The 19,471-nt window shown below is 49.2% G+C and overlaps 1 protein-coding gene across 3 annotated transcripts in view; it reads right to left on the reverse strand.

Annotated features, from left to right (window-relative positions):
* Positions 1 to 567: 567 nt before the first annotated feature.
* LOC119441324 (motile sperm domain-containing protein 1) overlaps positions 568 to 19,471 on the reverse strand; it is a 61,062-nt gene continuing 42,158 nt past the window's right edge. For all 3 annotated transcript variants that reach the window (XM_037705944.2, XM_037705943.2, XM_049661153.1), the window contains exons 4-6: positions 17,301 to 17,464; positions 13,164 to 13,376; positions 568 to 900 (exon numbers count right to left, since the gene is read on the reverse strand). In XM_037705944.2, coding sequence (XP_037561872.1) covers positions 869 to 900; positions 13,164 to 13,376; positions 17,301 to 17,464 — 409 coding nt within the window. In that variant the 3' untranslated portion in view covers positions 568 to 868. The remainder of the gene's footprint in view (positions 901 to 13,163; positions 13,377 to 17,300; positions 17,465 to 19,471) is intronic.

The following is a 19,471-nucleotide window of genomic DNA, read 5'->3' on the forward strand; positions in this document are numbered from 1 at the left end:
GGGCACTTCAAAGATTTCGTTTTCGCTCGACTCTGCACCACCCGCGCTTTCGCGTTTCAGTAGTTTCGTTATCGCGTGGTTTTGTTGGCTTGCGAAACTCGCACAAACTGCAAGTACCAGAGAATGCCGCGTCCATGTGATGTCACGCGATGCCCGAACGGTTTAAGCCACTTGCCCAAGAGAAGCTTCAGCGGTCAATCCAACACTCTGCCTTGGCTCGGTTTCCCTATGGCCGCCTTCTAGTAGCGCCTTCTGTTGGGAGCCGTTTTACTCGACGGCTGTAAATGGTGGTGATGGCGTACGCAAAGACACCACTCTCCGGTTGGGGGCACGAGATTTGAATTGCGATAAAGCTATTCGGACTCTTCAGACGTGATTGCTTCTTAAACTAAATCCTTTCTTGGCATGAAACATGCGCTGTGAGATTTCTGGAACGGTATTTTAACAGTCCACGTTGGCTTACTATTTCCTTTAGTGTCCCTTTTAACAAAGAGAGCGGTGACAAACGACAACATGATGCCAAAAAAATGCTGAGCAGTCTCGCATCAAGACAGGCACTGCACAAAACAGTGTACCAAAGCTTTTATTGCACTCACTAGGCTGCTGCTCCCACTCGGTAGAAGTCTGCGAATGTACAAACGTGACAGAATTACCGGCAGGCACCTTCTTTGTGAGCGGGCAACATGGCCGTGCATGACCAAGCTTTTCGTCGAAAGGACAAGTTTGTGAGCAGGCATTATCACAAAACAGTCCTTGCACACTTTATTATTAAAAACGGGCATCCGCAAGCAAGTTGAGACAGCAATTTACAAAGCTGCTGCGGAGGACGTCCAGCGTTCCTCTGGCACAAGAAGAACAGAGCCATCCTTCACTGGCGGACGATGAGCATTGTCACGAGCCCTGCACAAGCAATAACAAGGCAGTCAGCTTCACGGTCACACAAGGAACCAAAAGAAACAACTCAGGCGTAAATTAACACTTAAAATCGTTTAAAGCCTCCTTGAACAGCAAATCAGTTCAGACTGGTAAAGTACTCCTTCGAAGGTATATACTTTCATTTCTTTTTGGGGAAAAGAGAAAATGAGGGCTGAAATCCCTTTCTTCAACTTTGCATCGAAACCAAAGCGCCGGTACGTCGGTGTCATGTCACGAATTTCAACATGCGTTCTCGTATTTCAGCTGTTGTAACGCAGTGAAAGTGCCCAAAACTTTCTAAATAGAGTAAGTAGATTGTTTAAAACACAGCATAATGCGTTAGGCAAACATTTGCATGTTTTCGCATTGAACACACTCACCGCCTTTGCAGGTTCACTATCTTGTGTCTGTCTTATGACACTGCAACTTCAGTGGTTTTAATTTAGACCAGTTTAATTGCACACCTGAATGTATGCAACTGCACGAGTTTCTTGGGCCGGTATAACGTAAAACTATTCCAATCTCTTTTTATTACAAATCGGCCACAGCTCTGCCTATATCACAGAGAGCTAATGGCCGATTTGGAATAAAAACAGATTGGAATAGTTTTACATTAAGCCTTGGAAGGTTTACTCTTGCTGGAAGTTCCATGCACAAAGCGTTGTTTACCGAGTATGAGATGGTGATACACTTACGCTTTTTTGCTGGATGGCCACACATGGCGGCAAAATAAGAATTTCTCTTGCTTAAGCATCACGTTAGAATTTTCGCGCTCAGGTTTGGTATGTCGTCAAATTGCGACAACAAGCTAGAAGAGGTTAAATTCGGGTGCATTGCCTACTGCATCAGATTTTGAACACAGATAATATGCAATGTCCCACGAATTTCTGCGAACCTTTGCTTTGATCAAATTTTCAGTTTTCATATGGCTTTCATCTTAACCTACTTCACCTGCACAACTATACGAAAAAATCATAAGGTTTCATAATTTATTGATGCTGACAACACATTTACATATTGTTGAAAGAAAAACAATGTTGAAGTGCACGAACCGCAAATCATGGATAGGCCGGGCGCAGTGTCCCTGGGGTGGTGTTGCTACACTGGGTTATCTTGTATGGGTGCAGGGCAGAAGCTTATCGCCCAGCCGTCGATGAGGTGTTCATGCTTCACAGGACAAGCACTCCTGATCACGTCAAATATACATTGGTTATCCCTACAAAGCAGTCTCCGCGTCTGCAATGGGGCACGCTGACGGGCATGTGGTCCCCCGCACCATGGCAGCGTATGTTGTGACTTGCAATTCCAATATTGGACATTCTGACACCTGCAATATGGCAGTGTTTGTAGCAGCATTTTTTGTCTGCACCACATCATTGAGGATCCCTGCCAGGAAACTAGGCCGCCAGTGATCCACCTTGGACCTTGTGTGGGGATCTCGAACACAACCGGTGCTATCAGGTTACTTGCACTTTTGGCTTGTCACGTAGGAGATGTTGCAGACTCGCAGGCACCATTCATTGAGCTAACGATAGCCAGAAAAAAGTCTGCCGCTTTGTTGGATACTGGGGCAAGCGCCTCTTTATTTGGTGACAAGGTGTTGCACCATCTCCGCGAGAACAATATCCACTTGAGAGATAATGACACCTCTTTCCGCCTTGCTTCCTGCGCAGCAGAATCGAGCGGTGCAGCTCGATTCATTAGTGATCCATAGGGAGAGATGCGTCAAGGTGAAAACACCTCGTGCATCTCCCCGGTCATCAGTGCCTGCTATTTTGGGTCGAGACTTTCTTTCCAAGTCAGGTACAGTACAACCTCGTTAATACGTACTCATTATGACGTACTGTATTTTCCGGGCTATAACTTGCACCCCCCTCAAAACGGCCGTTTTTCCGAAAGCAATGTGTATAAGTCGCACCGGTGTATAAGACGCACCTGATCGTTGGGTAAGTGATTAAAAAAATTCGTGACGTTGCACTCCGTGAACGCGGGTCACGCGCAAATGTACGGGTGCCATTCCTATATAGCTGTGATAGCAATGATATGGGCACTCCAGGCGCATTTCTGCAGTCGTGGTCGCTGCAATGTTCTGCATAAAGTCCACGAATGATAACATATCCCTGCGCTCCGTACGCTGTATGTGTGCGTGAAAGCATGCAACGGTGAGCCGAATCGTGCAAAGGGAGGAAAGCGGGAAGGCAGCACGGGAGCGAGGGGGGGGTGGCTTGTACTGAAGCAACTGCGCAGTTTGCACAGCGACGCGCACCGTATCTTGAAAGCAATCTGCAGATGCGACGACTTCAGGGTCGGTCGACTCGCGGTCGGCCTGCCGGCCAGAGTGAGTACACACCACTCTCACCCCATTAAAAAAAAACGCCATCCGGGCTTGCAAGCACCAAACGTGGGCAGAGCGCCTACGCAACGTCGCTATATGGCCTAAGATATATCGACGGTGCCTACCGCTGTTTACAAACATGGTGTAGGTCTAGATCCTCAAGCTTGCAGCCAACGATACATGTCAGGTCTTCATTGAAGGGCGGTGCAGTGGTAGGGTCGACGCAGGATGACATTGCAAGCTGTATTAAGGAGGTGAGAGAACTGTGGAATGACGCGGCGGCTTTTGGCCAGCTCGAAGCGGTGGCATTTCTTGACATAACTTTGATGGTGGAAACGTTGTAGATCAAGTTGGATGCGTCGTCCGCAATCCGCTTGAGGACGTGGCCTACTTTGTCAACTTAAGCCATTTTCTCGTCAACTTTCTGGCAAAGAGCAAGCACATCTAGTGCGTACGAGACATGCAATTCAGGGGAAGGCTGCACTAAGGCAGCAAGCTCTTTTCTTGCAGCCAGTTGGCGACCGGACGGGTTTCGAAGGAGGTCACGGAGCTGCTCTTTGAAGGTATCCCAACTAGAGAGCTCACCCTCGTGTGTCCAGAACCAGACATGCGGTGTTCCATCCAAGTAAAATAATACATTTGCTAACACTATGACAGGGTCACAGCAATTGCTCTGGCTAACACGCTCATAAATGCTGAGCCAGTCGTCAATGTCAACATTATCTTGGCCGGAGAATACGCAAGAATCGCAGGGACTGGCAACCGCGACGTAGGTTGTAGCTGGAGTCGCAGGTGTAGATGTAGACAAGGCGTCAAGATGGAAAGCTGGACGGTGCTGCCGCTGCGGAGGTCCATGGCAAGGACGGGGAACACCAACCTCCATCGAAATGTTATGCGAATGAGAGAATAATTGCACTGAAAGCTAGTTACAACATATGTTATAAAACAACTGCAGCGCTGGCCAGTTCAGCCAACAGCTCGAGCACAAGGGGCAGTTCGTCTTTTTCGTGTGCTTTTGAAAATGCAGGCGACAAAGTTGATGGCGTCAATTCCTTTCTTTATGCTGGGAATCAAAAGCTGACGCATGTCTGCAGCGGTAGAGTCCACGGAGTCACCACGGCTGAAGATGCACTTCACATTCACTTCCGAAAGTTATTTTTGCAGCCGAATACAGCACAGTGGTAGCTTGTTAACCTTGAGTCATCTGACATTGCAGCAATCACAGATGGAACACGTTAGGATCTCACTCATTCGCAACGACACCGCTACCATTCCAAGACGCCAGCAGGAGAGACGACGATCGCACATACCAGTGCGAGGAGGAGAGCGGCGCACTGGTTCGAGGCAACATTCTTCTTTGCCAATAAAATTGTCTATATTGACGCAAGACAAAAACCGTCTTTAAATAACGCGTGCGGGTTCGTGCGCCCTCCAAGAGGACAACGGCGTATTAGTAAGAACAACAAAGACGAAGACGTAATGGCACGTGCATTGGCCGCACGCACTAGGATATATGTGACCGTTGTCAAAAAAAGAAGAGGAGGGGAAGCGCCGCTCGTGGAAAAGAAGGCTTCTTGATCTCCTGCTTGGAACGCTGCAGCTATTTAATTTATTTACTTGCCGGGCACAAGTGCGCCCCCAATAAATAGTTATCTCAGAAGTCCTTGTATCATTCGTTACAATTCTGGTGGAGGTGCGGGGTATGATTTCCAGCCCCATTCGAGTTGAACAAAGCAGCCCGGAGCCACGCCAACTCGGACCCAACGAGCTCACGCCTGTCCACCAGCGCACGAGCCGTCGCCTACGTGGTGAGCGACCCGAGTTTTCTCTTTTGCCGGAGCCAACTAGAATAGCAGCAGCAGCCAATACCGAAATGACATCCCAGACCACCTCAACCCACGTCATCGTTGATCAGCCGATGACGCCTAAGCCTTTCCACGGCGACACTTCAAGACGCTGAGGACTGGTTAGAAGGCTTTGAGCATGTGGTGGACAATGGATGGAACGAAGACCGGAAGCGCCGCAACGTTTATTTCGCGTTGCAAGACTCTGCACGAAAGTGGTTTGAAAACCATGAAGCTGCCCTCCGGTCGTGGGATGACTTCCGACGGGAGCTGCTGGCTACGTATTCGAGCACAGACCGCAGAGAAAGAGCTGAAGACGCTTTGCAAGCAAGAAGCCAACGAAACAACGAAAGCGTGGCAATGTATGTTGAAGATATGTCCCGCTTATTTCGCCGGGCTGATCCGAGCATGAGCGAGGACAAGAAGCTTCGGCATCTGATGCGCGGTGTGAAGCAGGAGCTTTTTGCCGGTTTGGTTCGAAGCCCTCCACGCACCGCTGCCGAATTCCGCGCCGAGGCGACAACTATGGAGAGGACACTCCAGCAGCGAGCGAGGCTCTACAACCGCGATATGAATGTCGCAACTGTGGACGCCATATCAACGGTGTTCGGGAACGGCATCGATGTCTTACGAGAACTCGTAAGGTCTGTGGTTCGAGAAGAGCTCCAGAGGCAACAGCTGAACAATGGCCCTACAGCGGTCTCTTCATTGGCAGAAGTGGTTCGTGAAGAAGTGAGACAAGCAGTCGGCGAACAGCACCCACAAGCACAGCCACAAGCGTCACCAATGGTACGGTCGACGGTATTGTACGCCGAGGTACTCAGAGGAACGCCTGGACGTACTTTCGTCACGGCACCTACCCATGTACCCGAACCTCAGTTCACGCCACCTCCGCCCGAGACGAGATTGCAGAAGGCTGACATATGGCGCACTCCTGATAGAATCCCACTGTGCTACCACTGGGGTGAAGCTGGTCATCTCTACTGGATGTGCGAGTACCGCAGAGCGGGACTTCGGGGTTTTTCTGTAAACGCTCCTTGCCCAAGGAACGGCAAACGCCCTTTTGAAATCCGGGAGTATTTGTCAACGTGCCAAAGCCCTCATACTTCACAGCAACACCAACCTCGGTCAACAGTACCACTGCGGTATCGATCACCGAGTCTGCGACCATCCTCCAGCTCCTCGAGGCAAAGTTCCCAAAGCCCGCGTCGGGAAAATATCGGCGACCTGTGGAGGTAAGGCCGCTGTCGACGCAAGAACAGAGCCTCCAGCGCTGACTCCGAAATGTAACGACAGACGCAAGAGCAGTTGCGGAAACAGTGACGTTACTTCCGATTTGTCTGTGGTTGTAGACGGCTACGAAATTACTGCTTTAATAGACACAGGTGCAGACCATTCAGTTATGAGTAAAGAACTTGCCAGAAGACTGAAGAAAGTGCTGACTGCTTGGAGAGGACCGCAAATTTGAACAGCCGGAGGACACCTTATCGACCCGGTGGGCAGGTGCACTTCTAGAATTGGCATACGTGGCTTCACATACGTCGCTACTTTCATTGTCCTGTCAGAATGCTCGAGGGATTTAATTATTGGCATGGACTTTTTGCAGGCGAACGGTGCAGCAATCAACTTGCAGGAATCTTGTGTGTCGTTCTCAACGAAGCACGCCATCGCTATGTTCGAGAGTGAAGAACAATTTGATGCGCTCGAGATTATAGACGACGACGTCACAATACCTCCAAGATCCAGCATAGCCGTCGCCGTAAGAAGCAACGTATTCAGCGACTATGAAGGAATTGCAGACAGTAACATTGGCCTCTTACTCGAAAAAGGGATCTGTACGGCCAGAGGTCTTGTTCAGCTGCGTGGTGGGTGTTCAAATGTCTTTGTGACTAATTTTGGAAATGAAGTCCAGCAAAATGCGAAGGGAACTGTCATTGCCCGCCTTAATGATTATGTCCAGATTATGGATTTGAACCCTTCCGAGGCTGCACCACTCAATTCTGACAGCGTAGACTCCATACTCACATCCATCAAGATCGAAGCAGCACTATCACCGACCCAGAAGCAGCAAATAGAAAGCCTTATACGAGAATTCGCCACGTGTTTCTCAACATCATCCAAAGTCCAGAGAACATCCATCGCCAAACACCGTATCATTGTTGACGAAGCTGTCAGGCCTATTTGCCAGCATCCCTACCGAGTGGCACCGAAGGAGAGAGAGATCATCAGAAACCAAGTTGAACAAATGCTGAGAGACGACGTAATTCAACTCTCGACCAGCCCGTGGGCTTTGCCGGTGGTGCTGGTAAAGAAAAAGGATCAGACCTTGCGTTTCTGCGTAGATTACCGAAAGTTAAACGTCGTCACAAAGCGGGATGTTTATCCACTTCCGAGGATCGATGACACCCTTGATAGACTACGGGTTGCGAAAATCTTTTCCTCTCTCGACCTCAAAAGTGGATACTGGCAGATAGAAGTGGACGAAAGAGATCGTGAGAAGACAGCGTTCGTCACACCAGACGGGCTATATGAATTCAAGGTACCGTATTTACTCGAATCTAGGCCGACTCCGATTCTAAGCCGACCCCCCAAAAGTTCGAAGTCCGAAAAAAAAAACAACTTACCTCGAATGTAGGCCGAACGAAAAAGCGAGGACAGCATTCGCAAAATGAAACAGCATTTATTAAATTTGAACATGCCGAGCTCATTCTATGTCACCATCGCTGCTAGCCTCGTCGCTATGCCGAGCTCATTCTATGTCACCATCGCTGCTAGCCTCGTCGCTATCTTCCTTACTGCTGACATCTTCAAACAGTGCGCTATATTCAGTACCATCCAGCGCATTAGAGATGCTGCATTTTTGGAAGGAGCGCACGTTGCGGCGCACGCAAAAACCATCTCCCGTGGCCCCCTCCAACGACAGACCGATGCCGAAGTTCCGCCCGGTTTGAACGTTTGACGATGCTTCTACGGCTAGCACAACTACCGTATTTACTCGATTCTCACGCTTCCTCGATTGTAACGCGCACCCGTTTTCCGTGAGGAAAAATTTGGAAAAATAGATTTCCTCCTGATGCACTGATGTTGCGATGAATAAAAACAGTCGCAGTTTCGCCCGAAAGACGATGCATCGAATGCGGTAGAAAATTAGTAGACCGCTATTAACAAGCACGGTGTCACGCGCGCTCAAGCAAACATGAACACACCTCGCTCGTTGACTGCGGAAACGAGCTGTCCAAACGCTGGAGACGAAGCGTGCCTTCGTGCTAGCATGCCTCTCGCTTCAACGCGGCGAAAACACGGCGCGCGGCGGACTTTACCAGTCGCAGATTGCTTTCAAGATAGGGCCAAGCCTGATCGTATCGCCGGAGTGGATCGTCGCAGATGACATCCTGCTTCGGTCCACTGAAACCGTTCCGCATTGCTTTGCTGGCGAAAGTCCTCTCCTTCTGTTTGCGCCAGTCCCGCTCGCAAGTTTCGGATTCTCCGAACGCCCGTGATGCGGCCCGATTTCCGTCCGTCTCCGCACAGATGATCACTTTCCTTTTAAATGCGGCATCATGATGAACTCGGTACTTCATGCTGATAGATAGAGCAGACGCTGAGAACGTGAAGACAGACGGTAGACTATTGCCTAAGCACGTGTACTGCAGCACACGGAGGAAGCTTCCGCATGCTACGGTAGCTAGGCACGACGCGCGTGCGAGGCGGCCATTTTGAAATGCCGACGCAGATCTAGGGTTGTATTGAAAGTGCGCGTTAGATTCGAGTACAGTCGACGTCCGATTTCCCGGACCCTCAAGGGACCGCGAAAACGTCCGGGAAATCGGGCAGTCCGGAAAAACGAATGCACATGAAAACGCACCTTTTTGGTAGGTATTTTTCGCTGACGGAGAGGGTCACAGCCGGAGTACAAGATTCTCATTGCTATTCAGCCAATGCATCGTTTAGGTGGCTCTGAAAAGAGCCATTAAAAAAAAAATACGACGTGGCCGGCGCTACCTCATAGGTCAGCACTTGGGCGCAAAGAAGTCGCTTATTTTCTTTTGCACGGTCCGCTTGCCCGCGATCATGTCTGCCTCAATTTCAGTCAACGTCATGTTGCCGCTGTACACCGATGACAGTGTCATCAGTGCTCGCGTCAACTCCGAGCTCGTTGGCTGTGTAGGAGCTGGCTCTTCGTTCTCGGTGTCGGAGTCGTCGGAATCCTCCGTAACTTGACGAATGATTTCGTCATCGGTCAACTCCGCACATAGCTCGAGGTCTTAGTCAGCGTCGGCAAAGCCCTCAAAGGTTATCCCGGCTGGAATCGACACGCCGGCAGCGCGCAGATCGTCGAAGGCAACGTCCGCGGATGGCAGTTCGTCACTTCGTCAGTTCGTCCACGGAGGGCAGTTCGCGGTTGGCAGTTCGTTCGAAGGCGCGGACGAAGACGAAGGAGCAGTCGGTGCCATCGCTGTAAACGGCGAATCCGCTCGACGAAAAGCGCAGCACGAAACAGCTAGGAACTCGGTGGATGCTGAAGGTCGGGAAACGTGATCACTGAAGATAGCGCGCAGCAGCAAACGATCAACCGCAGACACGACCGCAGAGCTGGCAGAGCTGACAAAACAACACGCGAACGAACACAGTGAGGTTTGGCTTGGCTAAGCTACGGCTGGCAACGGATTGACACGTGCGGTTTTGAGGTTACGGCAGCCGCGGCGCGGTGCGGCGGTGCTGCTGGCCACACCTGCGATGCGAGTATGGTGGGTTCGAGGATATGAAAACAGCCAAAATGGCGGCGTCGGTGGTGACTTTCGGTCGGCGGTTAACAGTAAAAAGTCCGGGAAATCGGATGGCGAAGGCTATAAGCGTCCGGAATTTCGGACTTTTTAATACATTGACTCTATGGGGAACTTGACGGTGCCACAGATGAGTCCGGGAAATCAGGCATGTCCGGAATTTCGGGCGTCCGGGAAATCGGACGTCGACTGTAAATACAGTATTCGTTTAGAAAGCGGCACTATAGTGGCATCGCCCATTTGGTGCCATTACGATAACGCCACACCACGCGCCGATGCTGCACCATACCGATACTACCGATACGACGCAGGTCAAAATGGCGACGTCGCTCGTGTACTTCAGCTGGCTACTGGCGCGGCTAGTAGCGGCTGCGATACTGACTTTTCTAGAAGGCGCTAACTATGCACCATATTTATCAGTTTCAGTTAAAAACTGGCGCGTTTATTAAAATCCTCGAATCTAAGCCGACCCTAGAGTTTCGTATGTGATTATTTGAAAAAAGCTATCGGCCTAGATTCGAATAAATACGGTACTTCCGTTCGGCCTCTGTTCCGCACCTGCCACATTTCAGCGGATGATGGATACTGTACTATCCGGGTTAAAATGGCAGTCCTGCCTTGTTTATCTTGACGATGTGATTTTTTCTACCCCCTTTGATCAGAATGTGGAACGACTACGGACTGTGCTCAACGCTATTAGCTCAGCAGGGCTGACGATAAAGCCACAAAAATGTCACTTCGGCTTCCATGAGCTCCTTTTCCTCAGCCATGTGATTAGTTCTGAAGGCATCCGTCCTGACCCTGAGAAGACCACAGCAGTAGAAAAGTTTCCTAGACCAACGGATAAAAAGGCCATCAGGCGATTTTTAGGACTGTGTGCATATTATAGACGTTTCATCAAAAATTTTTCGAAGATTGCCAAGCCATTAACGCAATTGACAAAAGAAGATGTACCTTTCATTTGGCTAAGTGAACAAGAAGATGCATTCAATGAGCTACGACGCCGACTTCAAGACCACCCGGTTCTTGCGCACTTTGATGACGAAGCGGAAACGGACATCCACACGGACGCAAGCAATTTTGGGCTTGGTGCCGTCCTCGTTTAGTGGCAAAACGGACAGGAAAGAGTGATTGCATACGCTAGCCGCACACTTTCGAGGGCTGAAACTAACTACTCTGCAATGGAAAAGGAATGTCTTGCAGTAATATGGGCCATAGGAAAATTCCGACCATACTTATACGGTAGGCCTTTCCGAGCAATCAGCGACCATCACTCGTTGTGCTGGCTTGCAAACCTCAAGGATCCTTCTGGTCGACTTGCTAGATGGAGTCTGAGGCTGCAGGAATATGACATGACGGTCGTGTATAGATCTGGTCGCAAGAACAGTGATGCTGATTGCTTATCACGTGCTCCGATTGAGTCTGGTGCTGTGGAAGATGGACACAACTTTCCGTTTCTTGGAGCCGTGACCATGTCTGAGATGGCCAAACATTAACAGTCCGACGCCGAGATGCTTCTACTCATCAGGCACCTCGAAGGACACCCCGTCCATGTTCCGCGAGTTTTCAAACGGGGATTATCATCGTATGTGATGAGAAATAACGTCCTCTACAAAAGAAATTTTGAGCACAGCACAGAGAAATCCTTACTCGTCGTTCCTTCATCTTTGCAATCCGAAATCTTGGAAGCCTGTCACGATGACCCATCCGCAGGACACCTCGGAGTGAGTAGAACATTCGCTCGTATTCATGCCAAGTACTACTGGCCAAAGCTATTGAGTTCGATGCAGCATTATGTGAGAACATGTCGGGATTGCCAAAGACGCAAAACGCCTCCATTAAAACCTGCAGGCCTCCTTCAACCAATAGAACCCCCAGAAGCCCCGTTCGAACAAGTAGGAATGGACTTGCTTGGTCCATTTCCGACATCGTCATCAGGGAAACGATGGATTGTAGTAGCGACTGATTACCTAACCCGATATGCCGAGACAGCCTCTCTAATAAGTGCTACAGCCATTGAAGTGGCTGAATTATTTGTCACCAACGTGGTACTATGACATGGTGCCCCTGCAGTTATTATCACGGACCGAGGAACTGCATTTACAGCAGATTTGATGCAGTCCATTATGCAACTAACTCATACCAGCCACAGGAAAACAACTGCCTATCACCCTCAAACAAATGGGTTGACCGAGCGACTGAACAGGACGCTGACCGATATGTTGTCAATTTATGTAGACTTAGAGCACCGTACATGGGACAAGATACTACCATATGCAACATTCGCTTACAATACCGCATTGCAAGAGAACACTCAAGTGATGCCATTTCAGCTTGTTTTTGGCCGAACAGTTACCACACCTTTAGATGCAATGCTACCGGTAAACGACAGTGCAGAACAAACCCCTGAAATCAGCGAATTTATACAGAGGGCCGAAGAAGCACGTCAGCTCGCGCAACACCGAATTCAACAAAGACAGCACATTGACGCCGACCGGTACAACTTGCGGCGAAGAGAAGTCGAGTATGCACCAGGTGACAGAGTATGGGTGTGGACTCCTGTACGGACGCGCGGCCTGTCCGAAAAGCTTCTGCGCCGTTATTTCAGCCCATACCGAGTACTTCGCCGCATTAGTCCCTTAAACTACGAAGTTACGCCGGAAGGACAAGTGACCTCATCACGATGCCGACGTCGCACAGAAATTGTGCATGTGGTCAGAATGAAGCCATATTATGACAGGCAGTGAATGTTCTAGCAAACACCTCTACTCAGTGCCATATACCACTTTAGTATGGACAACAGCTTGTCAACAGTTTCGCCACTTTACGCATCGGGACTATGCGTTCTTGGAGGGGGAATAACGACGCAAGACAAAAACCGTCTAAATAACGCGCGCAGGTTCGTGCGCCCTCCAAGAGGACAACGGCATATTAGTAAGAACAACAAAGACGAAGACGTAATGGCACTGTGCATTGGCCGCACGCACTAGGATATATGTGACCGTTGTCAAAAAAAGAAGAGGAGGTGAAGCGCCGCTCGTGAAAAAGAAGGCTTCTTGATCTCCTGCTTGGAACGCTGCAGCTATTTAATTTATTTACTTGCCGGGCACAAGTTCGCCCCCAATAAATAGTTATCTCAGAAGTCCTTGTATCATTCGTTACAATATGGAAGTCAGTGCTTGGGTCACCCACTTTCCATCTCCTGTCCTCCTGTTCATCAGCACTGCTCTCAGTCATGCATTCCTACCATTTAGCTAAAGTATAAATGCAGGGGCAGAAACCTACCAAGTATGTAGGCGGCAATCAATTTCTGCTGGTGGTTGAGCTGCAGAAACGGATGGCCGCTGCTGCTGCTGCTGCCACTTGCTCCCTCTAGCGGCAGCACCAGAGCCACTAGGCAGGCCACAGCCACCACCACAACTGCAGGGCTTGGTCCGTTTGTGGCTCCTCGGCTCAGCCTCCGCTCAGCTCCAGGTGATGGCTCCAGGGGCACAGAACCTGCAGACAGGGCAGGGCCCTCAGTGGCTTCCTTCTAAACTTCATGGCACATACTGTATTATCAGTGAACATCAATGCCACAGTTGAGGGTTTTAACCTGTCTGTGGTATATATTACATTAAAGGTACAGTGGAAACAGAGCAGTGAGCCACATTAGAGCACTGGTCGCACCATCTTGCGATGCTGTGTACTAACAGAGCCGAGGCTGAGATGCTGACCCAGTGGCACATGTCCTGTGACCCAAGTGGGCATGAAAGCAATTCACTCGAGAGTGGCACATGCCCAGCATCACATACTAAATGACCCACATTGGTCCAACGTTTGATTTTGAGCACATTTCCCTCAGCTCTACCTACTAGATCATGGACTACCCAATGACCCAAGTTGGTGGGAAAGCATTTAAAGACATAGAAACCGAGATAGAAACATCCTGGAAAGTGCATGAAGTATCCCAAGAATTGCATGGCAATGGCAGTTTCACCCAAAGGCAAAGCATGGGCAGTGATAACAAGGTCCACTCAAGCTTGGTGTTCTTACAATACGTGGAGCTGACATGACCTGGCACAACACATGAGACAACTGTTGCTGCCACAAAAACCGTGCCAGCAGAAACAAGGCGTGTCACAACGCAGCTGCAATGAGAAAAGTAGGAAATGGTGGTACCAGTGTCATACCTGGATGGTGCACGAGTAGAGGTCAACAAAAAAACTGGGAAACTTTTGCGTTTCTCACCAATACATTTAGCTTGCCGCTTAATGTCATTTCCGCTCAGACCAATGAATGCATCACGGTGCATACAGCTGCTTAGCAGGAACACGAAAGTGTGTGCACACAACGCTCATGCCAGTAGTGCATGGAAGCCAGAACACTGCCCTGGCTCTGGCAGAGACAATGTAGCTGATTGTGTAAGTGATCCACCTTGTTCAGGAGCACAGAACAAGATGAAATAGCAGCTAGCCTGGGCCTGGTGTCATACCGTGCATGAGGGTGACTTGGCTTCGATGCATTGCAGTCAACTCACTCCACACTTCTATACACAGCCGCCTACCTAGAATTACAACTCAGTGGGGACGACCAAGAAATCCGAATGACTGGGGTCCGAAATACCAGATTTACCAGAAAATAAGTGACTTTATTCCACAAGTGGCTAAAAAAGGTGCACCATATTCTTGGATTGTCATTTCTGGGGATACCTTTAATTTCGCATGACTAGTGGAAAACGCATCAGCGTCTACGAGCGATGGAATTCTTGGCACAGTGGCAATCATGCTGTCTTATCCCAGCACTGGAAACACTGTCGCCCATTCAGTCATGCGAAATATCGCAAAATGATTTTTTTGCGATATCAATGGGATCAGAAGGCTGCAAACTGCTGGTGATAACAGTGACATAAAATCGAGCAGAAAGCACAGCCAAGAAATTACAGCCCATACTCAATCATTGGCATGCTTTCACTACAGGTAGAGAAAAGTACAGTCAATGCATGCACTGAATTTTCATCTCTCTGCAACCTAACAAATGTCAACCATGCTGTGACAGCTGAATGATTGCGTATTTTCTCACAACAGTCCGGCACTTCCCTCGCCACTTGATACTGCTTGAAGAAGGCACCCAAGGCAGTGTCGCTATTTAACACTTAAATTAGGCAATGCTGGATGCATGAAATGGAACTCACATGACAAATCGCACAAATCACAAATGCAGCTTTTACAAGAGGCTTGGCTTGTTCTGTGCTTTGGGCACATTCAGCGGCCAGCAGATAGACTAGGCTTCATTAGTTGCGGTTTCGAGGAAGTAAAACAAAAATAGTGCTACAGTCAATGACTGATTTTCCAGAAGCCCAATTTTGCGGACACGCCCGATAATTCGGAAGCCTTCACAGCTCCGCCACGTACCTCATCTCACAGAGTCAATGTACAAGAATGTCTGAAATTTCGTATGCAAGAACCCTTCGCCGTCCGATTTTCCGGACTTTTTGCCGTGACTACAGGTCCGAAACGGAATTAATCGAAGCCACTACTGATGCCATTTTGATTACATCGCCAACTCGAACCGGCGTTCTCTCAGGTCGATCCGCGGGCAGTCGTAGCCACCACTGCAGCAATGCTAGGCCTTGCTGCTTCGATGTTCGTTACCAAGCTTCTGTTACCAAGCACCACGGCAATGCTAGGCCTACCTGCTTGGACATTCACTACCAAGCTTCTTGCTGTTCGGTGCTCTGTTCTTCTATGAAAGAATTTAGCACTGACTCCGGCTTTGTAACCTTCACCAGTGGCTTGGAAGCTCGGAAAACACGACACATTAGCTAATGCCGGTTCCCGAAAGTCAGCTTCACCTCAATACAGCAGCGTTACGCAGTGAAGCATACGTGAATTATTGTGGTGAATCATACCGAGAATGGGAAAGGGCAATTGTCATGGGACACAGTATGTATCCCTTAATTATACACGCATGCACCCACCGTCTCCTGTCACAATACGAGCACCGATATGCCTAATAAGTGCACTGGCAGGCGTTCTGTGCTATTTAGGACGTGCCTGGCGATTTGCGCCCTTGGGGGCAGTCAAAGACATGCATTCATTTTTTCGGACTGCCCGATTTTTCAGACGTTTTGCGGCCCCTGGGAGTCCGAAAAATCAGACTGTATTTATTTCATTCAAACGATACTTGGCTGCAGCAAATGTACGAAAAAACTACTCACTAGTTCACAGCCTAAAACTCTCAAATAACTCCACACTCGTTCAAAACTGCTAAAGCTATAGTGCGATCGGTTATTGCGTAGAAGCCAAAAAAAAATTGTTCCAGCACTTCATGTTTTCTGATAATAGGACAATTGCCCATACAGCAGTGCTTGCACTTCCCAGAATGGTATTTCAAGCATACATCCTAGCTGAAATCAGCAGCAGCGATATCCTCAAACATGCATTTTGTCTTCCCTGCATACTGACGACGATGCGCGCATGAGAACCATTCTACTGACTGCAGCGCTATTTTTGAGCCATGATGCGGAGAAGTGGTGAACTACACTCGGTCGGCCCACCTACTCCTCTAACCACCATAATGACTTCACAGGCTCAACTCCCGACTGCCGTGGCCACATTATAGCAGGGGTACGAGATGCTCGTACTATACCAAAACCCCATCTGATTTAAATGCAAACTCCAGTTATTAGGACCACTAACAGGTTTAGCGACCAATGTTTGTGAGGTTTCACAGCAGGTTTTATGTGACTATAGTTGTTACTCATTAGACAGATGATCTCAGCAGGCTGCGCTACATTTGTACCACCACTCGAGCTTGAAACTGCGAGACATTCTTGGCTCATGGAAAAACACTGTTTGTACATTGCACACAATGAAAGTGCTTCTATTACTTTTGAAACCTTAAAGGGACAGCATGAACTCTTCAAGTGTGCCTGCCAGGAAAATGCCTCGAGCTTTTCATTAAAAACATCATCTTTCTATATGGGGCACTAAAACCTACTGTTGCAATCCAAAGTAAGTCTTCCAAGTACAACAAAATCTGCAAAAAGGCTAAGTTTTTCTGGCTGAGTAAGCCCAATGGCATTTCCTTTCAAAGAGTATCATTTAGCATACCTAATGCAGACCTACGTAGCGGTTATTGTACCCCCAAACATTTAAAAAATAAAAAATAAAATGGGGAAGCCTGCACCAACAGAAAGGTACAGCAGGCGTAAGAGCCAATAATAAAATAAATGAAAAGGGGATGCATCAGCATCCCAAAAGAATTTTAAACAAATGCCAATTATTAAAAGAAAAAGCGGAGGCCAGCCTGCACACGAGACTGCACAAATAGGCGTACACCTGTGAAGACCTGCGTACACCTGTGTTATTGTGATCGTGCGCTGCTGAGTAAGATTACCACTTGCGTTCTCGGAAAAGAAGGTCAGCAGGCAGAGCTTACCAGTGGTCATCAAAAGGGGCTCGTCTCCCCGGCTGCGTGCTGGCCGCAGGGTGGCGGGGACGTCCCTGTGTCCATGCAGACGACCCCCTTCCTCACGCATAATGATGCGCAAGTGGTCGCGGCGACCCACATTTGCCTCCAATGCCTCCCGGTGGCGCACCACTCTGCAAGCAACAACCTGTAGCAATCAGTCTATCGTCTACTATATGAGGAGATTTACTTGGTTTGATTGATTGATCGATCAAAATTAACAACAAGGATATTGGAAACACGGTGTTGAACCAAAAAAGTTTTCAGGTACGATTTGGGTTCAGTTTCAGGCTTCTGCATATTTTCCAGTTCAATCCAGGTTTAACTCCGGAGCAAAAATACAATGATTCAAACCGGTTCATAAAGGTTTACCTCAGTTTCGAATTAAGGAGAATGAAAAGTTTCAGATAACATTTTTCTGGCTTAACCAAGAATTTACTTGAGCAAGAGATAGTCTGTTTCTACCATTACATAATGCAGACCGACATGTCTGGCGTCTTTAATTATAGTTCCCAACCTTTTTTCGAACATATCGCTAAATGAAGACAAGAAAGCAATTGTTGCTATATTTCCTTCAAAATTGCTCAGAGAACTTATCATAATGTAGGCATTTTTAGAGCACTAAAACATAATCTAACGCCACTAACACCTTTCCTGAAACATTTCACACTCGTCTAGTGTCAATGCAGTGGGGAATAAAGAGTGAATTTACAAACAGGGTATACAGGACCTTCATTTTACTAAAGCATTTTTAAAAAAATGTCGCAGTTTCACCCGAAAGGCGAAGCATCGATTGCGATAGCAACTAAGTAGAGAGCTATACTGAGTAAGTATAGTAGTTTTATCAGCTGTATAAACTTGGACATGCAGCAGCACCAGCAACGCGCAGAACTGTTGTCGACGCTGTCGCCATTTTGCCCGCATTCGCACCGAAACCCGCCGTGGTTGCTCAGTGGCTATGGTGTTGGGCTGCTTAGCACAAGGTTGCGGGACCGAATCCCGGCCACGGCGGCCGCATTTCGATGGGGGCAAAATGCGAAAACACCCGTGTACTTAGATTTAGGTGCACGTTAAAGAACCCCAGGTGGTCGAAATTTCCGGAGTCCCCCACTACGGCGTGCCTCATAATCATATCGTGGTTTTGGCACGTAAAACCCCATAATTTAAATTTTTTTCGCACCAAACGAGCACGGCGTTGGTGACTGTTGCCAGGGCCTCTGGGGGCAGCCCGGAGGTTTTCGGCGAGATCAGAACGGGAAACTCGTCGAGCAGCGTCGGAAGTCTTTGCCACCTTCTCGCCTCGCAACGTTTTTGTATAAATATGCATTTGGTGCCACAGCTAAACGTCGCCACGCCTCCCTCCCTCAGGTGGAGAGCTCGGGTGGAGAGGGTGCCGGGGGCCGCCACTCGGAAGGCCAATCAGGGCGTGTACCGGTGATATGTTCTCACGGGGCAAGTCCAATCCCAGGGGGGGAGAAGCACGGTTTGCGTGGGAAAGTAGGTCCGGCACGCTAGCCATGTCCGCCATGTTGCCGTTCAGCGGTAGTTCTCGGAGATCGAGCTAAACGCCACGCGCGAGGCGCGGGAAGGCACATCGATCCCCACATTCCCCCTTCCTAAAGACCAAGGCCAGCCTCCAAAGGTGGCTGACCGAGGCCACTTGGCAAGGTTGACTCAGCCAAAGAGGGCTAAGCCAACAGGGCAAGGTCCATGAGGGTGTCGTCGTCTTCATCAGGACCAGGTCAGAGAGAAGGGGCCACAGCAGTCCGAAAAGGTGAAGATGTTGCTTCTCCTGATGCGGAGCCAGGGGCCTGCTTTGTCCGCACACCAAGAAGGGCTCACTGCCAGGAGGAAGGGTCGGCAGCCCAGGAAGCACGGGGCGGGGCAGCACCATGGGACAGCCAGCAATGCTTGAGGTCCGCCGAGCAGAAGCTGCCAGGAACGCGCGCGGCGTGGCTGCCATTTTGGTGCAGCAGCCACCACGGAGGTCACTCCGGAATGCGCGCTAGCAGGAACAGCAGGCCGGGATGACCGGCAGCCAGGTCAGCAGCGAAAGCTGGAGTGACCATCCTCGGCCAGGGGTCAGCGCTTGATTGGACGGACCAGCTGCAGTTAGCAGCAGCCTAGGCAGCAGGAGGCAA

Source organism: Dermacentor silvarum, chromosome 2 (assembly GCF_013339745.2).
Source record: "Dermacentor silvarum isolate Dsil-2018 chromosome 2, BIME_Dsil_1.4, whole genome shotgun sequence".
NCBI lineage: Eukaryota > Metazoa > Arthropoda > Arachnida > Ixodida > Ixodidae > Dermacentor > Dermacentor silvarum.